A 26,585-nucleotide genomic window follows, 5' to 3' on the forward strand; every position below is an offset into this window, starting at 1 on the left:
CAGAAGGAAGGGTAGTGGTCCTAAGAGAATTTGGCCCTTTGAGAAGTTTGTGCACCACGGTTTAGCACGGCCTTTGGTAAACCATGTCCTGTAGACCAGCTGGGCAGTCTGGGGGCCCGGGAGCAGTTCTGGAGGCAAAGGAACTGTCTTTTTTTTTTTTTTTTTTTTTTTTTTTTCTTTTTTGCGAGGGAGGCTACTGCCCAGCCACAGGGGCTGGCAGCCCTAGTTACCTTCAAAGCTGCCCGGGTCAGTGCTCCAGTAGCGTGGTCTGGGAAAGGTGGGGCATCGTAGATGGTGCAGGAGGAGCCCCTAAAGCCACTCTCCAAGGCTCGGCTTTTCCTGCTTATTAACCAGGCTTCCTCAGCACTCTGGGCGCTTCTCTGCCCTAGGCGTTCCAGGGCCCAGCCCCTCCCCGGCTGCTCCCAGGCTCGGGTGACACTACCCTTTCTGCTCCTGCTCCTTTACCTCCCAAAGCGCCCCTCCCCCGCCTGAATTGGGAATGAGGCTTTGTTCAGGGGGTGGACTCGGCATTTCTCAAGAACCTACTGTGTGCACGTTACAGCTCCTTGAAGTGAAGTCCCGGGCTGGCTCTGGCGCGACAAGGTGTCCAGGACCCAGTTCCCTCCCGCACCTCACAGGGACCTCCCACCCCTTCGTATGACCTCAGCCTGCTGTGCCCACCCACCCAGCTGACCCCGAGAGCGTGCTCAGGCTTGGAAAAGCACGTCTGTGGGTGTGAGAGCCGGAGCCACAGCAGAAGGTGACTATGGGGAAGCTAGGTAAGTGTCTGCCTCGGTTCTACGCTGGCTTGGGGACGCGAGGGAGGGTGTCCAGCCGCGCCTGTTGGGCTGCCCGCCCCTTTCCCCCCTCCCCCGAAGAGCTAGCTCTAGGTTCCCCGCGGTGGTGGAAGAGGGTGTGTGGGTGTCAAGGACTCACAGACCAGGCTCTGCTGTCAGCTGGAAATGGATGAGGGTTCCACACTCGGCTTCTGAAAGAGGGCGAATTGGGAGCCGGGGTGGGGGGCGGTAGGTGAAGGGCAGAAAGAGGGAAAAGAGATGCGGGTGAGGGGTTACCGAGCCAGGACCGACCTTGCTAGGGAGGAAAGGAGACGTGGCAAGCAGGGAAGTCGGAAAGATGAGGCAAGGGCGGGAGGGGCTTCTCAGCAGTCGGGGCCCTTTCGCGCGAGTCTGGGGCCCTTTCAGCAGGAAAGGGGGTGTTGTTCTTGCTTGATTTTTCTGCTGGTCTTCCCGAAGCTTTGCCCCGGGGGCAGCAGCCTGAGGAGGGTGGGGTGTCCCTCGGCCCGCAGTTGACTGGAGCGGGTGCTAGAGAGGTTACCAGGGAAGAGGGATGTAGAAGGGTGACGGTCAGGGCGGGGGCGAGCTAAGATTTCTCAGGGTGGGGGGTCTGCAGCTGAGGGGCTGGGGCTTCAGGGTCAGGTCACCATGGGATACGGACTCGGGCTCCGAAGACGCGGAGCAAACCCAAGAAGCCGGCAAAGAAAATCATCCCCCGCCGCCACCCTTGGCACCGTACCCCTCCCCCCAAGCCCCACCACTCCCCGCACCGCCTCCCCCGGCCGCCTCGTGCTGCCCCCTGCGTCGGGACGACCGACCCGTGATTCTGATTGGTTGGATACCGGGAGGGGGAGCCGAGGGCCGGATTGGCTGGCGGGGCCAGCGCAGGACGGGGCGGCTGATTGGAGGAGCTTGCCGAGGGGTGCGCCGCTGATTGGCTGAGTACGAGGAAGCAGGAAGGAGGGCGGCGGAGGCTCCGCTCTCGGGGAGTTTGTGGGGGAACCGCGAGCGGCGTAGCGGATCCCGGAGCCCGGCCCCCGCTGCCTGCCCGTCCGGCCGCCTGCCCCGCCCGTCCGGCCCTTGCCGTCCGCCCGCCCCGGCCAGGCGCGCCCGCCCCCCCCCGACGGCCCCGCCCGACCGCGGCCCCCGCTCCGCCCGCCCGGCCCCGGCCCCCAGGAGGAGGCGCTGACGCAGCAGCGTGGAGCCCGGGAATTGAGCGCCCCCGGGGGGTTCCAGCCGCCAGATTCCAGCCCGGCCGGGGCCTGCGGGCGCCCAAAGCCGCGCCGTCCGCGTCGCTCGTCCCGGTGAGCGAGGGGCCGGGATCCAGGAGGGGGAAGGGGCGGGCGGGCGGGCGAGCTAGGTAGGCGGACTAGCAAAAGGGAGAGGACCGCCGGCCGCCCGTCAGCGCGCCCCGCCGAGCGCGCCGCGCCGCCGCCCCCGCCAGCCCCGAGAAGGGACGGACGGACGACAAGAAGCAGGTGCGGCCGCCTGCCCGCCCGCCCGCCCGCCCGCGCGCGCCGCCTCCCTCCCCCGGGTCCGGCGCCGCGGTCCCGCCATCGGGGAGCGCGGCGCGCCTCGAGGTGACAGCCCCCGGGGGGCGCCCGCCTCATAGGCCGGGGGCGGGGTGGGTGGCGGCCGCAGGGTGGCAGCTTGGCCGGGCGGCGGTGGCGCGGGCGTCCCGGGCTCCGGAGGGCGGGAGGACGCGGGGTGCTTCCTCGCCGCGGCGGAGCCGGCTCGGCTCCGAGTGCGCGGGCGGCAAGGCCCCCGCCGCGCCCCCTCCCCCATCGCGGTCCCCGAGGCAAGGGGCCGCGGCCGGGGGCGTCGCCGCGGGATCGCCCTCTCGGGGTGGGGGGCGCCCTCCCGGGTTGGGAGCTGACCGGCTATTGCCGGAGGGGGGGGGTGAGGATGGGGGCCGCGCCGGGGCGAGGGGTAGTGTGGACCCGATCGGGTCGGGCTGGAGGAAGGGAGGCGCCGAAGACGGAAGGGGACCGGTTCGAACAGCGAGTGTGGGCCGCGGGAGGCCCTGTGGGGACCGTGCGGGGCGGCGGCCGAGTCCGAGGTGGGGCGGGGGCAATCGAAGTTGTCAGACCGCCTCCAAGTGACAGCAGGACCTGGTGCTCCAGGCCCGGCCTGGTTGTACCCTGCCAGCCCCGGCGCCTCTCCTCCGGGGCCGGGGGCCGGGTCAGGTCGGGCCCGAGGGGCCCGCTCGGCGGTGAAGGGCCGGACAAAGGCGGCGCCCAAGCGGGCGCAGGTAATGGTATCGGGGAGGGGAGCGAGTCCGGGGCACCCACCCCAAGGGGCGGGCGACGGGGCCGGACTCTGCCCTGGGGACTGCGGGGGCCGGGGCGTCCACCGGGAGGAGCTGCGGCACTGGCTCTGGGCTCTAGCCGCAGATCGCCTCGCGGCTCCGGGAAGAGTGGGGTCGACTTAGCCAAGGCGGAGGGGCAGGGGTGGGGGGTGTGCGCACCGAGTGCCCTGGCCGGTGGCGAACCGGCTGGTGGACTCCTGGAGGCGAGCAGAGCCTGCCAGCCGGGAGAGGCTTTCATCAAGTCTGCCTGCCGGCAGAGGTTTAACTCCACCTGGGATGTCTCCTAGTGGCCCATTGTCGGTAGTCTTAAGAGCACCGACAACTGACTACTTGGATTGGGACTGAGGGACCCCACCCCCCTACACACACCGCCACTGGGCTTGGTGATACCTTCACTACTGCTGTAGCAGTTTTCCTTAGCCAAGAAGGTACCCACGTAAGGACATGATGAGCTGAGTCCATAAATCCAGGGAGAAATTTGGTGATGAGATAAAATAAGGTTTCCAGTTCTCTTCTTTTGTGCCATCTGACACGTTTCTTCCCACCTTCTACACCTCCATATCTTCTACCAAAAAGCAGAAAAGAGCTTCTGAGGGACCACATTTCTCAGGGACAGCCCTGTCCAAGGACACTTTGGAATCCCTGACTTAAGCTGTGAGTGTTGCTAAGCCCAGCAGTGACCAGCTCTAGGCTGTATGCTGCTTACCGTTTTGTAAAAAAAAAAAGAAAACAAAAAACAACAGCCCACTCAGCTCCTGTGCCCCCCTCCCCATGTGGTCATGTATGGAACAGGAAGAGGGGAGACTCGGACTGATGACAGCTGAGAACGTGGCCTTTCGCTGAGAAGAATCTGGGTTGGAGGGGCACAGCAGTGGGACGGGTCAGGAGCTCCATTGGTCTGTGGTTGGCTGTTAGCCCACCTTGAGAAAGCAGCCTGTCTGCCAGAGGGGTGGGCGCAGTAGAGTATGCAGTTCGTTCATAGCACCCCATCGCTCTCCTCAGGAGAGTCTGGACCCCAGCTTGGGTGGAGTTGAGGCTTGTGAGGAAAGCAGGTATTACTTCACACAAGAGACTGAAGTTTGTTTGAGAGAATTTAATTGTATGTCTAAAATCCAGAGAAGGCTGGAGAACCTGCTTTTGCAGGGGTTGCACTGTACGTGACTTCTTTTGGTGGCAGTCAGAAAGGGTGACCTGGCTTGGCTGCTGGAAGGTTAAAAGGAGTTGTCAAAATAACATTGCCCTCTGTGGTAGGGGTTTTGCCTGGCAGGAGACGCCTGCCTATCAGATCTGTGTTTAGGAAGGCTGGCTCTGGGGAGCTGAGCCACTAGTGAGGTATGTTTTTGCTGTCTGTTCCTTTCTGTCTCTCCGGCCTTCTTTCTCCTCTTCCCTCCTACATCTCTATAGCCAAGGCTGGCCTGGAACTCGCAGCAATCCTCCTGTCTGCCTCCTGAGTGCTGGGATTACCCGTGGGCACCACCATGCTAGTTTTGGGTCATTCTTTGCAGTGTCTCCCTTCTGTTGCCAAGTTCCCATGTCATTTTCCTCCTGATGCCTCTGGCTCTTCTGAGCCAGTCTGTACACAGCTTCCAGATCTTTCTCCCCAAAGGACCCCTTGCACAAGTCGGTTTCTTACTCACTAAACTGTGGCTGCTCTCTGGTTCCTGCCTCCTGACCCTAGCCAGTGTCCCTGAGGCTACTCACCAGTCACCGGTGAACATTTGTCTCTGCCCTTTGCTCCTTGCTCCCACCCCGTCCCTTCTCACACTCGTCCATTGTCTTGGTGCTCAGGCCAGTGAGCTGGTCAACATGGGTTTTCTAACATGGGATCTTCTCAGATGTTTTGCAAGTTGGAAGTTTCCTAAGGATGAGGTAATGAATTGTGTGTCTGTGTGTGTGTGTGTGTGTGCATGCAGTCTATAATCTTCCAGTGTTGTGTGCGCTGCTGTTGAATAAATAAATGTAGTTGGAATTCAGTGAGGATAGAGAGGAACCTTTGGCTTGTCCAGAAATGCTCTGTATGGATTCAGTCCTTGGAGGTCTCTGACCTTTTCTGTCAAAGGTATATAAATAGGGGCGTGTTTGTGAGGCTCTGGCATGGGCATTTTAGCTGCTGTTTCTCGTCCCAGGTTTGCTGGAGAAGGGTCAGTCTTGTAGACATGAATTGGAAAGGGGCTGTGGTCCTGTTTTCCTCCTGGCCCCACCATTCTCTCTCTCTTCCCAACTATATGCCACTGGTGTGCAATTTACTTGTTGTCCGTGCTAAATGAATCCATATGTTTTACCTCTTCTCATCTGGGTGTAAATGAGGGAGAAAACACTATTCGGAGAACAGAGAAGAAAAATAAACCTGGACCAGTCCCGTGGATGGGCTTTGTAGGGTTCCTTTTAGAGGAAGTGTTTTTACTGACTTTGGGAGCTAGGTCTGTCCCATCTTGGACCTTTGAGGAAGGAATGCTATCATTCCAGCTCTTAGAGGTTGGTTTGTATTGGCGATCAAACCTGGACCATGGGAGAAGACTAATGACTGGTTGAAACTTGGTGATGAAGAAACATGTATCTTGCATCCATCCTCTTTCCCCCAAACCTCTCTTTGTGCCCCAGTTTGATGATTAATGGACCAGCATTTCCCTTCCAATCGTGAAGGCCACCCCGCACAGTTGCCATGGTAATGCAGACCTCTCCCCCGTCAATTAAGAAAAAAAATCCTACTACTTCTCTTCCTTTACTGTAACGGAAAAGCCACCTCAGAACGCCTCTCCTGGGTGTGCTCCTCATCAGCTTGCTCTGTCTGCAAGTGTGCATCCTGGAACATAGTCTTGTCCCTGTTCAGGGGCATTGCCTGAGTACCTTGAGCAGATTCTGCCTCTGTTAGATGGACCCGGCAGGGCTAGAATCATCCGGAGAGGAACACAACCTTTTAAATTTATTCATCCATGATGCAAATTACAATCTAGAAAGAGCCCTTCTCCTTTAGGGATAGAGGAAGTGCCCTCTGTGTGCTCTCCAGTGTTTAGAGGTATGAACTGGGTAGCATTTGACACCTCAGAAGGAAATTTCAGTAGACCTGAAAGAAAGCAACCTGGCATATCTCCTTGAAATTGGAGTTCAATGAAAATTTGCTAATTATTTTCATTTCTCCCCACCTCTCCATCTAAGAGGACTTAGAATGTTTTCATTTTATCTACTGTTGTTCCTCTTGACCTTGCTCAGGCAACATCTGGCCTCAGTGCCCCGTCTCAAGGTGAGTCATTAAGGAGGAGAAAAAAAAAGTCTTAAGGGGGGGGAAAAAGTCCCCAGAGCTCAAAAGTAGTCTGTGTTGAACTAAAGCTGCCAGCCAAAGCTGGAGAGTTTATGGAGCATTATATGAACAGTCCCAACATTAAAGGGCCTCCTTTTTGTGAATGGGTCGTGAAGAATGTAAATAAAGCAGCATCTCTCAATGGGGAAGCATTTTACATAAGCAGCACCACCCCAGCCCTAGTATTTATGGGAACTTGCTAGCACAATCTGGCAAGGCTTATTTCCTTTGTGCCTTCGACTTTGGAGGGGCAGGGGGAGTGTGAGGAGAGTGTGCTTTGGCTCTGTGGGCCTGGCCTTGTCTTGATGGGCCAACACAGTGTCCGTTAGTCCTAAAAAGATGGAAAAATATCATGTGTGGTTCAGAGCTTGTGAAAATTCGCAGCAGAGGCTCCTGACACCTAGTGATCTGAGGTTCTGCAGCTTCTGACCCCTCAGGCTGCTTAGATCTTCCTAGGTCAGGCCCAGGAGGTCTTGGATGATGAGATCCTCCCTGGTTTTATGGGAGGCATCTAGCTGGAATAAAATGGACTGGCTTGAATCTCAGCTCCTTTATGTTTCTCCAGCCCCTCCTGGTTTTGCTACTAATGAGCTGTAAGGTGGCTAAAAGGTGGAGGAAGCAGTGGGTGCCGCACATTCCTGCTCAGGGCAGCCGAGTCCTGGGGTCCCAGTGAGGGGGTGGGTGTCCTGTCCCAGGCATCTTGGTGTGAAAGCTGGGGATCAGAGGCTGCTGGATTGAGAGAACAGGACCCAGAGTGTAGTCAGTTCTCAGACTTGGTGTCCTGGAGTAGTGATCATTGATTACATTTCTCTGCGCAGTGGGAGATCCCTGCAAGGGTGGTTATTCATCCGACTCAGTGGGGTCCTTGTCCGTGGGATCCCCCACAGGCTTGGTCTGCCAGGAAGGAACCAGGGTTTGTCTCTCAGTCTGGCTTTATGAACTGGTAACTTCCAAGGAACCATAACCAAGTTACTTGAATGAAAAGACAGGTGGCCTTTCATAGTTAATGGCATCAGTACTAGCTAAGGACTTAATGAGTCTGATTATTTTCTCTGGCCTCTGCTCCTTTGCTGTGGGACTTGGGAAGGACAGATATGTTGATTTCTCTGACCTGGAGTGAGGTATGTATCTAGTTTCTACCTCCACCAATACAACTTTCCAGTTTCCTGCTGCAGAAGAGAGGAATGGACCCTTCTTCAAGAGAGGAATGGACTTGTCCAGCATGTTTGGGGATAACACCATTTGTTTATCAGGTTTCTGTGCGGCCAGGTGGTCTAGAAGTGTGTTCTTAGAATAGTCATTACCAGGGTGCTGCTTGATGCCAGGGGATCCTAACAGGTTCTCCAGAAGAGTTAGGGCCACATCCCTACTGCAGCAACAGGGTCCATGGTGGCTTCCCAGCCCTGAGTTGGTGTCCCTTGCCTTGTACCTGTGGGGCTCACACAGTTCCCACTGAATGGAGAAGAGATTATACAGAGAGGAAACGATCCTTAAAGAAAACTGAAAGTCCTAGGATTATCGCTCTGAAGAGAGGAGAGCAGGAGCAGTTGCTGTGACTTTCTCTGTAAATTTAGGTGGCTGTCTCCACTGTGATAGGCCACTTTCCATCTCTGTTGCAGTCTAAGCCAGGGACCGGGGTTTCCCTCAGGCTGTAGACTAGAGTAGAGGTTTGGGAAAAGTTCTTTCTCTGGATCTACTGTAAAATACAGTCTCTCTCTCTGGAGCACTCACCACTTTCTAAGTAATAAAATGGTTTTGTTTAAAAAAAGGTATGTAAGAGTTTATTCTGGTCAGGCAGTGGTGGTGCATGTCTGTAATCCCAGCAGGCAGATCTCTGTAAGTTCAAGACCAGCCTGGTCTACAAATCCTGTTCCAGGACAGCCAGGATTGTTAAACAGAGAAACCCTGCTTTTAAAAAAAAAAAAGTTTACTCGGAACTTTGAGCCAACTTTTCTATAGATGATGATGATGATTTTTGAGACAGATCCTATACTTCCTATATAGCCCAGTTGCCCAGAGCTGTCTATCCTCTTCCTCACCTTGAGTGCTAGGATTACAGGTGTGTGAACATTCCTGTCTGTGGGAGCAGTTCTTTAAGCTGAGAATCCAAGAAAAACCACTGTCGTGTTGGGCTGTGGCCCAGCAGCCGTCCTGTGAGGCCTTAGAAAGTGGCAGTGTGCTAACATGTATAAGAAAGGGCTCTGGGACACCTGGATGCCCTGTCTCTGCCTCTGCTTTTAGCAGCACTAGGCAGGGTTTTCTTAGGAGGTGGCGGGGAGGGGTGTGTGCACGCACATGTGTAGGCCAGAGGACACCTTGTGGGAGTCGGGTCTTTCCCACCACCACGTGAAATCTGGAGAACTGAGCTTGGGTCATCGAGCTTGACAGTGTGTGCCTTCACCTGCAGAGCTCCCCATGTACACGCACACTCCTTCCTTCCTTCCTTCCTTCCTTCCTTCCTTCCTTCCTTCCTTCCTTCCTTCCTTCCATGAACTCTGCCTGTTTCAGTCTCTTGAACATGGGATGGTAACAGCTGCTTCCCTGGACTGTTGTGAAGGTAGATGCAGTGATCGTCATGTGCTAGTTGGTGCCGGGTACCCAGAATACAGAGTAGCATTCCTGGTATAGTAGGAGCCCCTGGTGAATCAAGTTCCCTGCCCCTGCCCTCTTAGAGACCTTGGGGACTGATCTTTACCCTGGTTCTTTGCTGCTGATTCCACCTCCCTGTCTTTTCTAGATTGGCTGCTTATTGTTTTGAGACAGGGTCTCATGGAACCCAGGCAGTCCTCAAATTTACTGTGTAGCCGAGGATGACCTTGAATTTGTGATCCTACCTCCAGCTCGCTGGGATTACAGCTGTGCACCCCCAGCCTGTCCTGTCTCTAGCATTCTTTGTCATAAATGCGTGTATGCTAACTCATTATGGTTGGACGGGGGGACAAGTAGACTTTTTACTTGAGGTAGCTAGGGCAACTTGGGAGAGAAAACGGGGGCTGACCGTGAAAGAGTTGAGTAAATGCAAATTAATGAATGAATGTGGATTAAGTTGAACAGGCACAGTGGACTCCTGGGAATGAGGGGAAAGTTGAAGGCCAGAGGGCTCCCTAATCCAGACATTTGAAGTCCTTGGATTGCTTCTAAAGCTGTTTATTTGGGAGCATATTCTGCTTTTTATTTTTGGATTTCCGATGTGCAGTTAGTAAAATACATGTACATTTTCCAAAATGGACTGGGGTGGGGGGAATAAACCCAGAAATCTAAACTACTTAGATCCAAGCATTTTGACAAGGGATTTTCAACCCTTGTGAGTCGGGCCAGTGAGCTGGCAGCCAGGTGAGCAGGTAGATGGAATTTAGTAGTGGGAAAGCCAGCCTACCTGACCTCCCCAGGCTTGCAACCTGCTGAAGTAGCATTGGCGTCTGCCTGTGACTCCCTCCCTCAGTGGCATGTTTGGAAGGCTTGGCCTTGGGACTTGTTTTCATGGCTGCCTCAATCAGGAGGTTCTTTGTTGGGAAGGTCTGGGGCGGAGCTCTCCTCATGACCCAGTGGTCTACTTCTGTTCAGGATGGGGAGGTAGCTGACAAGCTGTTGGGGTCTCCCCCGTGTTACCCAGGCTGACCTGAAACTCCTAGGTGGCTGAGCCTGGCTTGAAATTTTCTCCCACCCATTTTTTTTTACTAATGCTGGGAATTTGCAAACGTTAGGCAAGAAAGTGCTCTCCCTCTGAGCCCCCTCCCGAACACTGTCCCGGTGGCCCTCCAACACAATCTGTGCTGCTCCTGACAGCCTCGCCGGAGAGGCCGGTGACTGCGGACTCTTAGGAAGAATAGGACATCATTAGCACCAGGTTTTTTCCTGGGTTGATAAAAACCAACTGCTGAGATATAGGCTGCTCTGTCCCTGTTCCTGTCTCCAAAACTGTTAGCTACTGCTTAATGGGTCCTGCCCCGGGCACAAGTTTGCTTCCGGTAGCCTGGCCTGGGCAGTGTGGCATATGGGTAGTAGGGTCTGAGGGAACCTGGCTTGGAAATCCTGCCCCACCTTGGAGTGATTTGTGGAAGTCATCAGGCTGAATCTAGGGAGTTCCTCTGGCTGCCATCTTAAGACCTGTCTTTACCTTCCTGCCTCTTGGTACTGAGGGGTTTCTAGTGCTGACCTTCCCACCGGGCTTTTGTTCCTACAGTCCGCCTGGTGTGCAGTAGAGGTGCGCTCTGCAAACACAGCCCTTCCTTCCGCCGAGCCCTGGGCTCCCCATCACAGCTCCCCATCACAGCCTTCTCACGCCGCTCTGCCCCAGCTACACTAGCCCGCACGCCTGTTTCTGCCTCTTGTATTTTGGTTTTCATACCTTAACCTCGTAAAGGATGGGCTCAGGCCGGAGAGGGGCTCAGCAGTTAAGAGCACTCATTGCTCTTTTAAAGGACTCAGGTTCGATTCCCAGGGCCCACGTGGTGGCCCACAGCTGTTTCTAACTCCAGTCTCAGAGGCTCTGATGTTCTGTTCTGAATTGGGGGGGGGTGGCACCAGACACACAAACGGGGCATATACTTGCTGTCAAAACACTGATTCACATACAGTAATTTTTAGAAATAAAAAGAAAAAAATGGGCTTGTATTAATTGCCTGGTGTATACTGGGCACTCTGCTAGGTGCTCTATACATGTTCTTACTTAATCCTTAAAACAAATAGTCTTGCTTTGAAAAGTAAACCAAGCAAGGCTTGGAGTTCAGGCTCTTTTCCAGTCCTGATGGAATCTCCGCTCTGTTGTGTGGGCTGGCGGTAGGGACAGAGATCTCAAGCAGTGCCATGTGCCTGGGAATGAGCAGTGGGTGCCCTGTGTGCACCGGGAAGAGCTGGGGGAGAGTAAATTGGCCTTTATACAAATCCTCTAGGACCAACAATGTGGCTCCAGGGGTGAAGGCATTTGCTGCCAAGCCCGACGACATCTTGAGTGCCATCTTCAGAAGCCTCCTAGTAGAGGGAGAGAAACCAACTCCCCCACAGGCTGTCCTCCGACCACCACACGCACTACTGGTGTATGCACACGTACCATACGTACACATACCCAAAAAGTGTTAGAGGAACCCCTACAGACTAGTTGGTATTGCATGTGATTCCCTTCTACTCTGTCTGTTTTGTGGAGCAGAACACGGATACCACTAATGAACCACTACAGCACAGTGCTCCCTGCCCACGGACTGCCCTTGCTTAGGGACCTGTAGATGGGAGAGATGCTGGCTTTGCTCCCTACCTGGAGAAAGGACGTTAGCGCCACTGAGGACTGGCCGTTTCTGACCACCTGAGAAAAGTTAGTATTTCTGTTGTGACTCCCCTACACTCGGATCTCTGACAGACATGGGAGTCTATAGCCTGAGTTAGAACTTCTCCCTCCCAGTGGATCCATGTGCCTTTACGGTTACTGGAAGAGGCCTGGCTTTGGCACTCATGCTGAGGTGGTCAGAGCTGATTTAAAAAAAAAAAAAAAAAAGTAGACCTAGCCGTCGGGCCGAGCTGACCTGACATACCCAGACCCTGCCTACGTGGGATGGGCATGGCTTTCCAGCTACTCACTATGGTGTCCGGTGTCCTAAAGGCCTCAGTGTGACCCGTGAGGAGCAGGTTGGTCTTACAGGCTCTAGACAGTATTGGCACCTCTGGATGGCAGGGGTGACTCCTCGGATGGGTGGGACCAGGTCCCTCTGGTTGTGCACTGTGCTGCCGCCTTTCCTGCCCGGGTGTTTCTGCAATTAAGCGCAGGTGCAAGGTGACTTGAGTACCCGCAGCAAGCGATGCCAGACTGTCAGGGCTGGTGGCCAGAGCCACCGTTCTCTTAGCGGGTGGTTCCCAGAGCTTTTGTGGGTACCTGCCATGGATCCTCGGTCAGATCCTGGGGTGGGCAGAACACGTGCTATCCTGGCCCCGTCCTGAATGTGTTCCCATCTCCCCCCATTCACACCATACTGGCTCCACAAGGGGAAGGGATAGACATTTGGGTGTCCTTGGCAGAATAGTAACTGAGCAGAGTTCAAGTGCAGGCTGGATGTTTGGATCCTCGCCCAGGCTGTCCTGGGCTCCCGCTGTAGGGAACTGATGTTAGGTACCTCTTTGGTGACCGGGAGGGGGAGGAAGGCTTCTTTCTGCTCTCCACCAGGCTTCCCCACAGTGTCTTGCCGTCCTTGTTTGCTGGGAGGTAAGGTTTATTTTGGTATGTCAGTTTCAGACGAGGAACCTCAAGTTCAGAGAGGTTTGAGTAAGTTGTCGTCTGGGTCACAGCCAGCTTTGGTTTTGCTCAGCTGGAAGCGGAGCCCAGGACCCTGAACTTGGTCGACAAGCCTTCTGCCACTGAGCTGCAGCCCAGCCCAGAGCCAGGCCTGCCCGCCGCCCTTTGACGCTCGGTTCTGTCTGCTTCCCACTAAAGAGATGGGAAGACCTGGCCGTACCTTCGCCTGGCTTTACCATAGGCTGCTCTGCCTCTGCCTGCCTGTTGCTTTGCTTCGATAAGAGTCCAGAGAGCCGGTGTTCCTGACAAAGGTTACTCCCCTCAGGGCTAGAACAGCCCCAGTCCTGAGAGCGAGGACACTGACGGAGGGAGGCACTGTGTGCAAAGAGGAGCAGAAGGCTGTTCTAAGGATCTCTCTCCCCAGGGCTGGATTGAGTTTATGGGAGTGATGCATACTCTGACCTGTGGCCCAGGCCTCTGACCTCCCTTGCTGAAGCCTTCAGCTGGACACGTAGCACCCAGCATATGCACTGCCTCCATTGATCAGGGTGCTATGTGGTGACCGAACACCTTGCCTTGGCTGCTTCCGGGGGTGGCTTCTGCTAGCCCTAGGCAGATCTGAGTCACACTTGAAGCCTAGCCTCTCGCACCCTGACACCTCAGATCCCCCTCAGTTTTGAGCCTTTGATGTACCTAGAGTGGAGATGGCTTGCTTGCCAACTTTGGCATAGACCTACGGGGGTTTCGGAATCAGCTTGTGGGGTCTTTGACCTGGAAGCCCTCTGACCAGCCACTGTCCTTCAGGGCAGCTCTTCAGGGCTGGTGACAGTCAGACTGGTTTTTCCCAGTGAGAGCTTGCTTGATACCAGCTAGGTGAAAGGTAATTGCCCTGGGGTGTCCTTCCCAGGAACCTTCTCTCTAGGGGCCAGGATTGTTTGTGCAGGCCAGGGCTTCCAGAGAGCAGAAGAGCAGTGCTAAATGGCTCTCGCCTCATCACTTGACGGTAGTAGAAAGGTCCTGGCTGAACTAATGTAGATAGAGGGTCACAGCAACGTCCGTCCTCCTGGAAAGGGGGGCTGGGACTACTGTGCACCTGGGATCTCACCCCCCACTGGCGCTGCTGGGCCACCTCCTGCAGTTCGGAGGGGCCCTGGCAGGCTGCAAGCCCCTGCACCCAGCCCCACCCCAGGGAAAAGCTGCTGATGAGGTTCTCACAGGTGCTTCAAAGCATGACTCACACCAGCTCTCCTCATATCCAAGTACAGCAGAAGCTGGCAGCAGAGACCCCAGCCTCTCCTCAAGACCGCCGCCACCTGAGGCACCACATGAAAGCGGGGGTTATTTTGCAATGTGCTTTGATGGCTCTCGTAGTCCTTAGCCAGTGACAGGAGGTTTGGCAGATGCAGAGGAGGCAAGCAGGAGGCTCCGGTGCTTGGCTTGGAAACAGGACTTGCACCCTGTGCTGTAGAGGTTTACCGGATGTCCAGCCCTCAGGGGCAGCAGTGGCTCCCTGAGAGACTGGAGTACTGAACGGGAGGTTAAGGTGAAACCATCTCTACAGGGAACACAACCCTCCAGGAACAGGCTCCTGAAAGTGGCCACCGCTGCTGCTTCCCACCTCTCCGCTTGGGACCTTTGGGGAGCTGAGAGGGAAAGACTGAGTACAGACAGACAGGTGTCCCAGGACGGTCAACCCCCCATGTAACCAGCCTCCAGCAGGCAGCCGTCCTAGCTGCTCAGAGCCCTTCACAAGCGTCCTGCTTGCATGTTTATGCTCTTTCCTGCCCCCACCCTCTTTTGCTCTGTGCTTGGTATCCATGTCCTCAAAGGCCACAGGCCCAGGTGACCTCACCCTTGGCCCCCAGCCATTCCCAGGCCCAGATGCTCTGGCGACTCGGGGCCTGTTGAGGGGCTTCAGCCCGTGTTCGGCTGCATTGTCTATTCACTCATCCTGCTTCTCCAAGCTCCTTGGGAGTGGGGAAGCAGGACTGGGCTTTGCCCAGAGATGCAGATCCAGTTGTGGTGCTGCTTGTTCTTGGTTACTCCGCCGCTGGCACAGGGTGCCTCCTGGTTAGAGAAGGGTCTGTGGGTTGTCTGCACCTGGGGTGCTTTTGAATGTGAAAGGGACGTGCTGGCGAGTACGCCGCCGCCGAGCAGCCAGGACAGCGAGCAGCCAGGACGGCAGTCACTGATTGAAAGCAGAAAAGAGACTTGAGGCCTCGCGGATGCCTGGGATTGTTAGGAGCTCTGCCGTTTAGGAATGAATGGATTTGCCTCCTGTGACTCTCATGCCTGGGGCCTGATTTCTGGACAGTGGCAGGTCCCCACACATGGCCCATTGCGTCTTCCCTTTGCAGTTTCCCAGTCCTTTCTCCATGAGGGTTATGTACACTGACCCATCAGCTGAGTTTTCTCCACACCCTGTCTAGGCTAGTGTAGCCTGTCTGTGAAGAGAAGACACCCAGTGATCCCCGCTAATGGCCGAAGACCACAAAACTAACGGGGAAGAGCCAGGCAAAGCTTGGAAAGCCTCAGGCTTGGGATCTTCGGGGTTAAGTCCCCGCCCACCAGGGACCTCTCCCGGCATGAATAACAATAGTGTGGAAACTAAGCTGAAAAGCCTGGCCTGCTGGGTGGGGAGGGGTCCCGGAGGTGCCTGGTGAGGAGAAGTGTGGACTGTCTGGCACCTCGCTTGGCAGCCTGGCGCTGTGGAGAGTAGATAGGAAGTGAACGGCTCTGGAGTCTGGCCGCCCTCCCTCACCCCTGCGGTTCTGGATAGCCTTCATGGTACAAGTGTGCGGTGCACAGCACAGCGCAGCCAGCTCTGGCCTTTATTACTTAGAGTTGGGATCAGGCTGCCCCTGAGTGTATAATAATAGGGATATCTGCAAAGCCAAAGGTAGGGATCGTGCCTGATCATGGGCATCCTCAGGCTTCCTGAGACCTCCCCCACCCCCTTCCTGCCCATACTTGGCATCTTTCCTATTAGGGAAAACTGAGGGGTTTTTCTCCTGTGCCAGCTTTGATCCTAGCCTAATGTCCTTTACCAACCCTGGCACTCTGAGCTGCCTTTCCCCAGAATCTGACCACATTATGTGGGGGCTGCCTCCTAGGGCAGGCTCGGGCCTCACCTTTCTTAGGGTTTTCCAGAAAGAGAAGTTATGGCTCTCTTGCTGGGTGGAGGGAACCTCCTCCCCTGCCCAGCAGGACAGCTTCTTCTCTCAACACCTCTCTCGGCCCATCTCTTTATCCTCCTATGGCTAGTCTTGGAAGCCCAGAGTTGAGGGAGGAGTTGGTAGTACTTTAGTCCAGTCCGGTTTTTTGGTTGTTGGGGGTTTTGTGGGGTTGTTTGTTTGTTTGTTTGTTTTCGAGACAGGGTTTCTCTGTATAGTTTTGGTGCCTGTCCTGGAACTTACTCTGTAGCCCAGGCTGGCCTCGAACTTACAGAGATCCGCCTGGCTCTGCCTCCCAAGTGCTAGGATTAAAAGCGTGGACCACCACCGCCCGGCTGGTCCTGTTTCTTAAAAGGCTCCTATCACCTAAGCCCCATTCTGGCTGTGTTTTCAGACCTCCTCTTCGTGAGCGTCTAGCAGGAGCAGAAGAGGAGGTCTGACCGTTGCTATCGGCTCCTCCTGTGCCTTGGCACTGGAGACTGTCCTGTGTCCCTTACCAGGCTTTCTGGGGCTTATTTCATGGGGACTAGGTGCTAGAAGGAGAGGGGGGAGCCAGTTCTTGCACAGCTACTGGTAGTCTGACTGCATCTGGAAGACAGGTCCTAGGAAATTCCAAGGGAGACAGAGCAGGAGTGAGCCAGAGTAATTACAGGTGAGGGTGGGTGGGCTGCACTGGAGGAATAAGGAGGCAGGGACCACGTCTTCTCATTGCCTGCCTTCTTTGCACAGGTTGGAGGGATTCCATGACACACACTCGAAGGAAGTCCCTTCCTATGCTTAGTTCCGGCCCCACTGGCCGAGGGGAGCCCCTGCAGATGGAAGACAGCAATATGGAGCAGGGGGGTGAAGATGTGGAGCCAGGCATGCCTGAGAGCCCTGGGCACCTCACAGGGCGCCGCAAGAACTACCCATTGCGTAAACGTTCACTGGTTCCAGAAAAGCCCAAAGCCTGCAAAGTGCTGCTGACTCGCCTGGAAAATGTGGCTGGTCCACGAAGCGCAGATGAGGCTGATGAGCTGCCCCCTGACCTGCCCAAGCCCCCTAGTCCGGCCCCATCCAGTGAGGACACTGGTCTTGTGCAGCCCCGCAAGCGGCGCCTCGCCTCCCTTAATGCAGAGGCCCTCAATAATCTGCTACTGGAGCGAGAGGACACGAGCAGCCTGGCAGGTGCCCGCCGAAGCCGAGGGGGGACTCTCACCGGAGCCGGGACCGGGCCACGGGGGCCTGGTCTTTCTCTAAGAAGCGACCTCGGCTGGGAGATCTTGGAGAAGGGAGTCGGGACCTGTCCCCAGAGCCAGCCCCAGATGAAGCTGCCCGTCGAGATGGAGACCCAGCTCCCAAGAGACTGGCTAGCTTAAACGCAGCTGCCTTCTTGAAACTCAGCCAGGAGCGGGAGCTGCCTCTTCGACCTTCTCGAGCCCAGGCAGAAGCAGATGGGCGCTCCACTGAGCCCCTGGCACCCAAGACCCTTCGGCCAAAGTGGGCCAAGGTCAACGGCAAGAACTGCCCTAAGGCTCGGCAGGGGGCCGGCTCCGGGGAGACCACGGGGCCCCCCAGCTGGCAAGAACAGCCTGATGAGCCTTGTCCATCTGCTACTCCTCGTGGGCCACCCATCCAGCCATCTCACCAGGCCCCAGGCAAGGCTCTGGAGGACCCCTTGCGCCCCCACCTGCCTCTGCTGATGGGTGGGCAGGCGTCCCTGAAGCCAGAGCCTGGCCGTCCAGGTGAAGAGTCGCCTGCCCCCAAGCAGGAGCTGCATCAGCCCTCTTTCCCAGCACCTCAGCTGTCTCCACTGCCGCTGCCTGGCAATCCAGCCGACTACAGTGGTCTGTGTGGAGGACCCGAGCTCACTGCACTCGGCAGCTTCTACCTGTACTGTGGCCAGGACGGGCTGCAGTGTGGGGGCTACTCCCCCTGCCCCATGCTCCCGGAAGGCAAGCTGTCTGCCGTAGCATCCCCCAGCGAGGGGCTGCTCATGTCTCCGAGCTCAGTGCCCTCTGGCATCCCTTTCCAGCACCCGCCTTGGAGCTCATCTCGCTACTGCTCCAGTGAGGACACTGCGGTGAACGGCTACAGCATTTGTGGAGTGTTACCCTTGTCTCTCACCCACATTGGCACTACCTGTGGCGGCTGCCCCTACAAAATGCCTTTTACAGCAGGTAAGCCTTGTAGGGGACACATGGTGTCCGGGGCGTTCTTAAGGCTTGGCATCCCAGGAGGCTGGGATATAGCTCTGGACAGGGGTTTCTGCTAAGTCTAGCTGCTACCTAGGAGGCAGAGAACTTGGAGAAGAAGGGAGGTCTACTCATTGATGCGATGTTCTAGGCCTAGTGAGATCCCAGGAAAGGGCCCCTCGGTTAGCTCTTAGGCCCTGCTTTCCCCAAGCTGCCAGTGAGATTTCTCAGCTTGGAAGTTAACATGGCTATGTAGCGGGACAAGGTCTCTCCTCCCACATTGGGATTCCCTTTCTTAGACTCTGAGATACAGAAATTAGGGCCTTAGGTGGGTCCTGTGGTACAAGTCTGTAAGCTCAGCTACACAGAAGGTTGAGTCAGGGGGATGAGGAGTTCCAGACCAGGCAGGATTACAAGAAAGAGACCCTTCTCAAACAGACACAAGAGAAAGGGCTGGAGCTCAGTGATGTTGAGTGTTGGTTTACGTAGCATACGTGAGGTCCTAGGTTCAGTCGCCAATCGTGGGGGCGGGGCGGGGACAAACTGGGACTTTTACCAAGTCATTCCCATGTCCCTCATATCCTGGGCTCTCCCTCATCCTTGGAAAGCTAACATTCTTCATGTCCAGGGGTTCAGACCGTCTGTCTCCATGCTGGTGAGTTGAGCGTTCATAGGAAGGTTGGCGGTTCTGGGCTGAGGAAGCAGCCCAGGTTTGGTGGGACAGCTTTGCCCTGGCTCTGCAGGCTTTGAAAAAGACAAGGAGAGCAGATACGGCCTTGTGTGGAGAGTTGGGTGTAGACAGGGTGGGCGGGCACACTCAAGAAGAGGCCAGCGGTGCTCGGCATGCTTGCAGGGGGTTCGGTACCCTCAGTCTGTCATCTGTGAGACCAGGAACGGTCCGTGCTCAGCAGGGACTGGAAAGGTCTCCCGCACCTTCTCCCCAGCCAGCTCCCTCCAGCTTCTGGGTAGAAAGGAGGTGACTAAAGCCATCCTGACCAGCAGGTCTGCCCTGTGCAAGAGAGGTGAGGGCTGGGCCTTCCCTGGGCTCTTCCCTCCCCCCCCCACGCCCCTTCATGTCGGGGTCTATAAAACAGCTTTATAGACCACTTGGCTCTGGCCAGACTGGTTATGTCAGCTTCTAGCATGGATTGGAGTCCTGAGAAACAAGAGCAGGCTACTTCCTGGCTTTTCCTCTTAGACCCTTACCCTTTACCTTATAAGCGAGACCACCCATAAGCACTGTGTGCCAAGCACCATTCCCAGGCCTTGACACACAGTCACAAGGCATGTAATTAGGCAGACTCCGCCAAACTACCTGGACTGAAATGTTCTCCGCAGCTCCCTTTCCTCCTGACCATTGGCTAAGCCAGTAACTGCTGCGTCTGTTTCCTCCATTGTAAAGCCGCAGTCATAGTACCTACCTCAGGGATGTTGGAAGGGTGAAATGAGTTAATTTGTAAATAAGGAAAACAGTCGGGAAATTCTGTGTCATGCTCGTAAGCATTACTTAACACTGCACAGAGGGGCCAGAGTGACTTGCCTGAGGTCACATGGCTGGTAAGTGGTAGGTGTGGGGCTCATAGCCCAGGCTGTCTGACTCCAGAACCCCTGCCCCTGAGTACTCTAGAAACCCTGGAGAAGCTTGAGTCAGAGCTAACGAAGATATTTTTGCTGTCACTTCTTCCAGTTAGAATGGGACACACAGATGTCTGCTGGCCAGTTTCCAAAGTGAAGAAAGGCCTTGTCCCGTCCCACCCCGCCTCACTGGCCTTTGAGTTGCACCTTGGCACTAAGCCAGGCTTGGGACCTGAAAGCAGATGGCTAGAGGGTTGCAGGGTGTCTACCTACTTTGACCCACTCTCCTTTTTCTAGAAGGCTGCAGGTCCCTCGGCCAGCTGGAATTTCCTCTCCCAGAAGCTGGCCATCCAGCCTCACCTGCTCACCCCCTCCTGGGATGCCCTGTGCCCAGTGTGCCACCTGCAGCAGAGCCCATCCCCCATCTTCAGACACCCACCTCGGAGCCCCAGACGGTAGCCCGGGCATGCCCTCAGAGTGCCAAGCCTCCCAGCGGCTCCAAGTCTGGCCTGCGCACAGGCTCCAGCTGTAGGTACACTGTGAGGAGCAAGGCTGCCCGCAGACCCAGCCACCCCAAGCAGCCGCGTGCCCAGCGCCCACGTCCTCGCCGCCGTCGTCGCCGCCGCACTAATGGCTGGGTGCCCGTGGGCGCTGCCTGTGAGAAGGCAGTGTATGTCCTGGTGAGTGTTAGTTAGCACTTAGCTGATGGGAAGGGGCGGGAGGGGGGCGGCAGTAAGATCAGGACACGTAACGAGATGGGTCGGCTACTCTGAGGGGCAACAAGGAGCCATCACTTCAGGGACCGGTCATGTTGCTTCTGGTCCTCTTCCCTGGTCTCCACACACGCCCTGGTGACTTCTGTCTCTCACTCTCGGTGACCCGAGTCTTCAGCCTCTCATCCCTGCTCGATCCGCCTTTCCGTCCCACACTGTATGGGGGAGTTGGGGTGGACCAAAAAGTTAAGTGATGGAACAACACCAGGAGAGAGCAAACTGTCAACTCAAATGTGTGCGCACTTGTGAAATTTGATGTTAGAACTAAGGTGAGCGCTCTGCACGCTTCATCCTCTTTAGCCCTTACCACTACCATATGCAGTAGGTGCCCTACGGTCCCTTTGATAGAGAAGGAAACTTGAGGCTCAGATAACTTTCCCAAGGCTCTGCCACCTAAAGTGGTGATTTAAGGGTTCAAACTCAGACCACTCCATTAGTGCCCAAATGATTAGAGAGCCAGCCACATTCACATTACTGTTTTCCAAGCCTAGCAGTTCCCCACCCCCAATCCTGTCTTCAAAGCCAGACTTGGAGAGGAGGACCCACCCTGCGGCTCTGCTTAGGGGGCTGACTGCCTTGAAGTCGAGGGGATATTATTCTCTGCTTCCTCCATCCTCACTCTGGAATGTGGCTCTCCAAACTTATTTGTGCCATTGGTTCATTGCCCAGGATGAGCCGGAACCTGCCATCCGAAAGAGCTACCAGGCAGTTGAGCGACATGGAGAGACAATCCGAGTCCGAGACACTGTCCTCCTCAAGTCAGGCCCAAGAAAGACGTCTACACCTTATGTGGCCAAGATCTCCGCCCTCTGGGAGAACCCTGAGTCAGGTACCTGTCCCTCAGACTGGGAACCCAAGGGACAGCTGCCTTCAGTTGGCCCCTGCCTAGAATTTGGCCTGACACAAGACCGCCATTCTTGGCAGAGTCTGCCTACCCTTCAGCTGAGGTCTGTCTGCTGCAGAGACGCTAGCAACTTGTGACTTAAGTCGAATCCAGGCACTTTAGGAGCCACCAGAACCCAAGCACTCGCCCCACGCCTTACCCGTCAGTGCCTTCCTGTCCATCTCCCCACGTCGGACAGCATTCCAGGCTGCTGAGTGCTTGGCCTTGGTCAGGGGACACAGGTGGCCAGGGCCTGCAGGATTGGGCCAGGAGCTGGGGTTGGACAAACCTCTGGGCAGGTGGCCAGCCTGTCTTAGGTAAGCAGGGTTGCCAGCTCAGCCGTGACCTCTTCCGTTGTCCCCTCCAGGAGAACTGATGATGAGCCTCCTGTGGTACTACAGGCCTGAGCACTTGCAGGGGGGTCGCAGCCCCAGCATGCACGAGGTGAGCTGCCTGGCAAGGGGTGCAGCAGGGTGGCACACACATGAGGCTGTGGGATTAAGACATGGCATATGGAAAGGACAGCTAGGAAATAACCAAGTCCTCCTCCACGTCCTCTGGGGTTTAGCCTCTCCCAAACACTGTCCCAACTTGTGTTCCAAATGGGAGTAATGACCCTTGAGCCCCAGCACCCTGAAGATGAGAGTGAGCAGTTACGTCCTAACAACAGGATGAGGTGGCCCTGGGCACCTAACCCCTTTTATTACCTGTGTGCCTATAGGCTGAGAGGGGTCTGAGCTTACCTTTCATTTCCTTTCTTTGGAAGGGACTTCTTCCTCTCTCTCTCTCTCTCTCTCCTCTCCCTCTCCCTCTCCTCTCCTCTCTCTCTCTCCCTCCCTCCCTCTCTCCTCTCTCCTCTCTCCCTCTCTCTCGGTCAAGACAGCATCTCATCATATAGCTCTAGCTAACCTGGAACTTGCTATGGGTAGACCTGGCTGGCCTTGAACTTACAGAGATGCATCTGCTAGAGCTAAAGGCATGTGCCACCCCCTTTAGTGGGACTTTTTATCACATGGGGGAGAAAGGGACCCATTTCTTTTCCTCTTAGGGCTGGTGTGGGCAGCCAGGGGTCAAGACTTAGATAAAACTGACTCTGTTGCTTGCTGGTATCGGCTCAGGTCAGCATTCCCTGCAGAGGAGTCATGCCTGTTTTGTTCCTGGAGTGAGGTGCCTCTTTCTAGCCCCCTTGTTCTTGGAGTGAGGTGCCTCTTTCTAGGTCCCTTGTTCTTAGAGTGAGGTGCCTCTTTCTAGCTCCCATAACCAACTTGCTCCTGTCTCCCCTTGAGCCTTTGCAGAATGAAGTTTTTGCATCGAGACATCAGGACCAGAACAGTGTGGCCTGCATTGAGGAGAAGTGCTATGTGCTAACCTTCGCCGAGTACTGCAGGTGGGTAGTACCCTGTGCCCGTGGCTGGCCTCTCCCCTTGGGCTCAGTGAGGGTAATTTGGGGGAACTGCATGGAGTTCCTAAGGAAATCACTTTATACTCTGGGCCCAGTGTTACTGGTTCAAAATGTTCTTCCCTAAAACCTTCCTCTAACACAGGAGTTTCTTGAGAAACTCCTGGGGTCAAGCAGCCCTTTCACAGAGGTCGCCTAGGCCCTCAGAAAACAGATATCTACACTATGATTCATAACTAGCGAAGTCACAGTTACGAAGAAGCAATGAAAGTCACTTTACTGTTGGGGCCACCGCACCCTGAGGAGCTCTTTTAAAGGGCGGCAGCGTTAGGACGATTCAGATCCACCTGCTCTAACACCTTTCTTTTGGTTTTGTGTGAGACAGGGTCTCTGTGTAGTTTTGGCTGCCTGGAACTCGCTCTGTAGACCAGGCTGGCCTCGAACTCACAGAGATCTGCCTGCCTCTGCCTTCCAAGTGCCGGGATTAAAGGTGTGCACCGCCACACGTGGCTGGGATTTTATTTTTCGGTTATCAGATAGGACTGTCCCCTCCTGAGGTAGAGTAGTTGGGGAGTACCGGTTAACCCAGCTCTCATGATCGTGTTGTGGCCCACTAGGGTTCTGAGGGAAGTCTAGGAAGAGGGAGGTGTTTGGGAGGAAGCCCCGGAAGGAGGGTGTATGGGGAGCTGAAGTCACCTGGCAGCTGTCAGGGTGCACACAGCCTTGGGGGTGAGAGCAGGGGCAGTGGGCAGGACGGGGAAGGACTGGCTCTCCTAGAGAAGTGACTGCTGACCACAGTGATGGTGTGTCGCCGCAGGTTCTGTGCCATGGCCAAGCGCCGGGGCGAGGGCCTTCCCAGCCGGAAGACGGCACTGGTGCCACCATCTTCAGACTACTCCACCCCGCCCCACCGCACAGTGCCCGAGGACACGGATCCCGAGCTGGTGTTCCTTTGCCGTCATGTCTATGACTTCCGCCATGGCCGCATCCTCAAGAACCCCCAATAGCCTCTCAGGCTCACACTGGGGCTGCCTTCGGGAGAGGGGGCCTGGGGTCGGGGCACTGCTTGAAGCACAGCACTTGGTTAAGGGGCCATAGGTTGCTGGCCTGTGGTTCTCTTGGGGCGGGGAGGGAGGGCAGGGGTCCTCTAGATTCAGGGCCACTTGGGAGAAAGGGAGACCAGGATATGAGAAAGGCATCTGAGCCCTCAGTTTGGCCCGGAGTGCCCATCTGTGCACCCCAGGGCGGAGACTCCCGAAGATTCAGTCTTCCCTGAAGTTGGGCCAAACCTGAGGGTCATGGGCCAAGGAAGGGCAGGGGCATGTCGAAGGGGTAAGGTCCTTCCAGAAACAGGCCCACCAGGCCCTTTCCTAGCCTCCCCAGGCCTTCCAAGGGTAGCAGGAGCCAGCTTTACCTCACCCACTGTGACCCGCTGCTTCCCCGTCAGCCTGGGACCAGGCTCTGCAGATTCCAGCACAGCTCTGGCTCGTTCCAGTCAGGAGAGCCAAGCTTTGACTTCCTCTTCCTGGACTCGAGGCTTTCCCCTGGCTTTACCCCTGCAGTAGCCACTGGTGCTGGCACAAGTTGACCCGGCCCACCCATGGGTGTCCGCCTCCTGTCAGCTTTCCATTAAGGGCCACCCAGCAGGTCTGGCTTCCCAGAATACTGGTCAACATGGAGTTTGTCGCGTCTGGAAGAGCTGATGAGTGCTGGGAGAGAGGGTGGGGGGCAGGGGACAAGGAAAATTGCTACCTGATTCGTTGATGATTTTTTCCTCTTGCCTTATACTTGGAGGTTCTGGGGAACTTCCTGCAGAACTTCACACGTGACTCTTCAAGCCACACCCACCTGAAATCAAACCAAAGGAGTGCTGTGGCTCCCCTTGCCCTGCCGCCCCTTACCTTAGTCTTTTGTAGATTGCACTAATTTACATCCCAGTGAGAATCAACACTGTATCAGTCCACAGACCAGAGCTGCAGCCACTTACCTAGGAGCTAGGGCCTGCATTCTCAGTTCTTCCTGTTGCCCACCTCATGCTCCCTACCAGAGGTCCCCTGTTGTCCAGGCCCGGGCTCTCTGAGGGACGAGAAGCCTGGTTATTTGTACCTTGTTTGTACCAAAGAGGAGCATGGGGTTGGGGTGGGTGCACTGGGGTTGGGTTTGGGCCCAGCACTGGGAACCTGCCGACCATACTTCTACAAAGGTGTGCTCCGGGGGCATATGCTGTGGAAGATGGCACTGGGGCCTCCCCTAGAGGGGAGACACAGGTTCAGCAGTCTGAGGAGATGGTACTGGGGTGGGTACAGTCTGGCACAGGCTACAGTGGGAGGTGGGAGTGACCCCTGAAGGCAAAGCCCTGGCACCTCCAGGTCCAGGTCCTGATTCTTAGAAGATAAATTGCTCCTGATGGGTGACTAGGCTGGGTGAGGGCCTGAAGGCTTCAGAGGTTAATTTCTGCTTTGGAAGCTCTGTCCCAAACCCAAAGGGAAGACTTTGTATTGAACATGCTCTTTGGAGGCAGGCATCAGTCTGGAAGAGTGAGGCATAAGTAAGAGGTGGGCAGAGTGGCAGTGGGACCCCTTCAGAGCCTGCTTGTTCTAGGGTGCTGCCAAGGAACCCAGCCTCACCCACAGGGAAGGAGATAAGACTCTCCTAGCAGGCAGGGGCTGCTGCCCAAATGTTAAATGCTTTTGGATAAAATCTCTTAGATGTGGAAATATTTTTTCGAACATGAAAATGCAGCTGGTAGAATTTCAATGGAAGTATAATCCATGTAAAATATATTTTAGTTGATATTTTGTAAAATGCACTTTTTGTGTGTGTCGATCCTGGTTTCCCAGATCTGTATTTCAGTGTTTACAAGGGAGGGGGACCTTTCCTGACCTCCCTTTTGACAGAGATTAGAAGTACTTCTTTAAGAAAAATAAATACATTTGAGAAATTGTATTGATTTAGAAAAGAATCATTTCCTGTGTGTCTTGTCGTTTTTTGGGTGTTTGTTTGAGAGAGTTGCTTTTGTTTGGGGCGTGTAAATACGAAGGGGCTCGCCATTCCTGTTTCAGGTCCTAGGTAGGTACCCCTGGCAGCACAATGCCCCCTGAGGCTAGTGAGGGTGCAAAGCTAGAAGGAAAGAGGGAAAAGACGGGAAGTGGGAGCTTGAAGTTAACGTCGAGGTAGCCGCAGCTGCGGGGTTTGTGGGATTCTTGGGTTGCCAGCCCTGGCTTGGTCACTGACCTGAGTGGGCCTTAAGTTAATCTTGAAGATAGCATTATCATAACCTTGGGGTCTGGCTAGAAACTTCTGGCTTCAGAGTCCTGCAGCTGGCATTCCTTTTGTGGTAAGGAAGCAGGAGCACATGTTGGGTCTGAGGGTTTATGGCCGGGGAGTGGCTGTAGGTCCTGGCCCCACCTGCCAGCCCCGTCCAAATCCACGTTGGAAGTGGTGGTGAGAAGCAGAGCCTAACCTGCCATCCCCAGTGCCCTCTGGGGGGGCGGGGGTTGTTGGTGATAGGGGCAGCCATCAGTGTGCTGCCCACAGGAGTCTTAAGAGGTGGTGTTTTGCAGACAGATGTGGTACCGAATAATTCCATCACCAGAAATCTGTATGTACGTATAGATGACTGGAAGCCAACCACAGTGTGGTAAAGGGTCAGAAGTGGCCTGAGAAGGTACCTCAGCATTCAGCTGGGCTGTAGGGAGCCAGCTCCAGGGAGTCGGAAAGCCACTGGGCCTCCCAGTTCTGACCCTCACCCTGTGTTCTCTGTGTGGCTGGGTTTGAAATAGCTATTCTTGAACACACACACATTTAATTTTATACTTCAGAAGCCCTCCTCTGGCTGATGAACAAGCTTCATCTTCTCACCGTTAGTGGGTAGTCCTTCCTGGTCCTTCCCTCACCCTCTGGGTATGTAACCTGTCCTGAGGTTAACATTTCCTCCTCGCATCTAGTGTTGGGCTCTATCGGGACTGGAAATTGTTCTAGAGTAAGA

At 55.5% G+C, this 26,585-nt stretch overlaps 1 protein-coding gene across 1 annotated transcript; it reads left to right on the forward strand.

Moving 5' to 3' along the window:
- The first annotated feature begins 248 nt into the window (after window positions 1-248).
- Bahd1 (bromo adjacent homology domain containing 1) lies at window positions 249-25,559 on the forward strand. The gene is given in 8 exon segments (XM_028885978.2): window positions 249-779; window positions 16,523-16,975; window positions 16,978-17,952; window positions 19,840-20,222; window positions 20,985-21,144; window positions 21,566-21,642; window positions 22,485-22,585; window positions 23,415-25,559. Coding segments are annotated over 8 exon segments (2,352 nt in total). The 5' UTR covers window positions 249-766; the 3' UTR covers window positions 23,605-25,559.
- Window positions 25,560-26,585: the final 1,026 nt, after the last annotated feature.

This window comes from Peromyscus leucopus, chromosome 4 (genome assembly GCF_004664715.2).
Source record: "Peromyscus leucopus breed LL Stock chromosome 4, UCI_PerLeu_2.1, whole genome shotgun sequence".
In the NCBI taxonomy this organism is placed as follows: Eukaryota; Metazoa; Chordata; class Mammalia; order Rodentia; family Cricetidae; genus Peromyscus; species Peromyscus leucopus.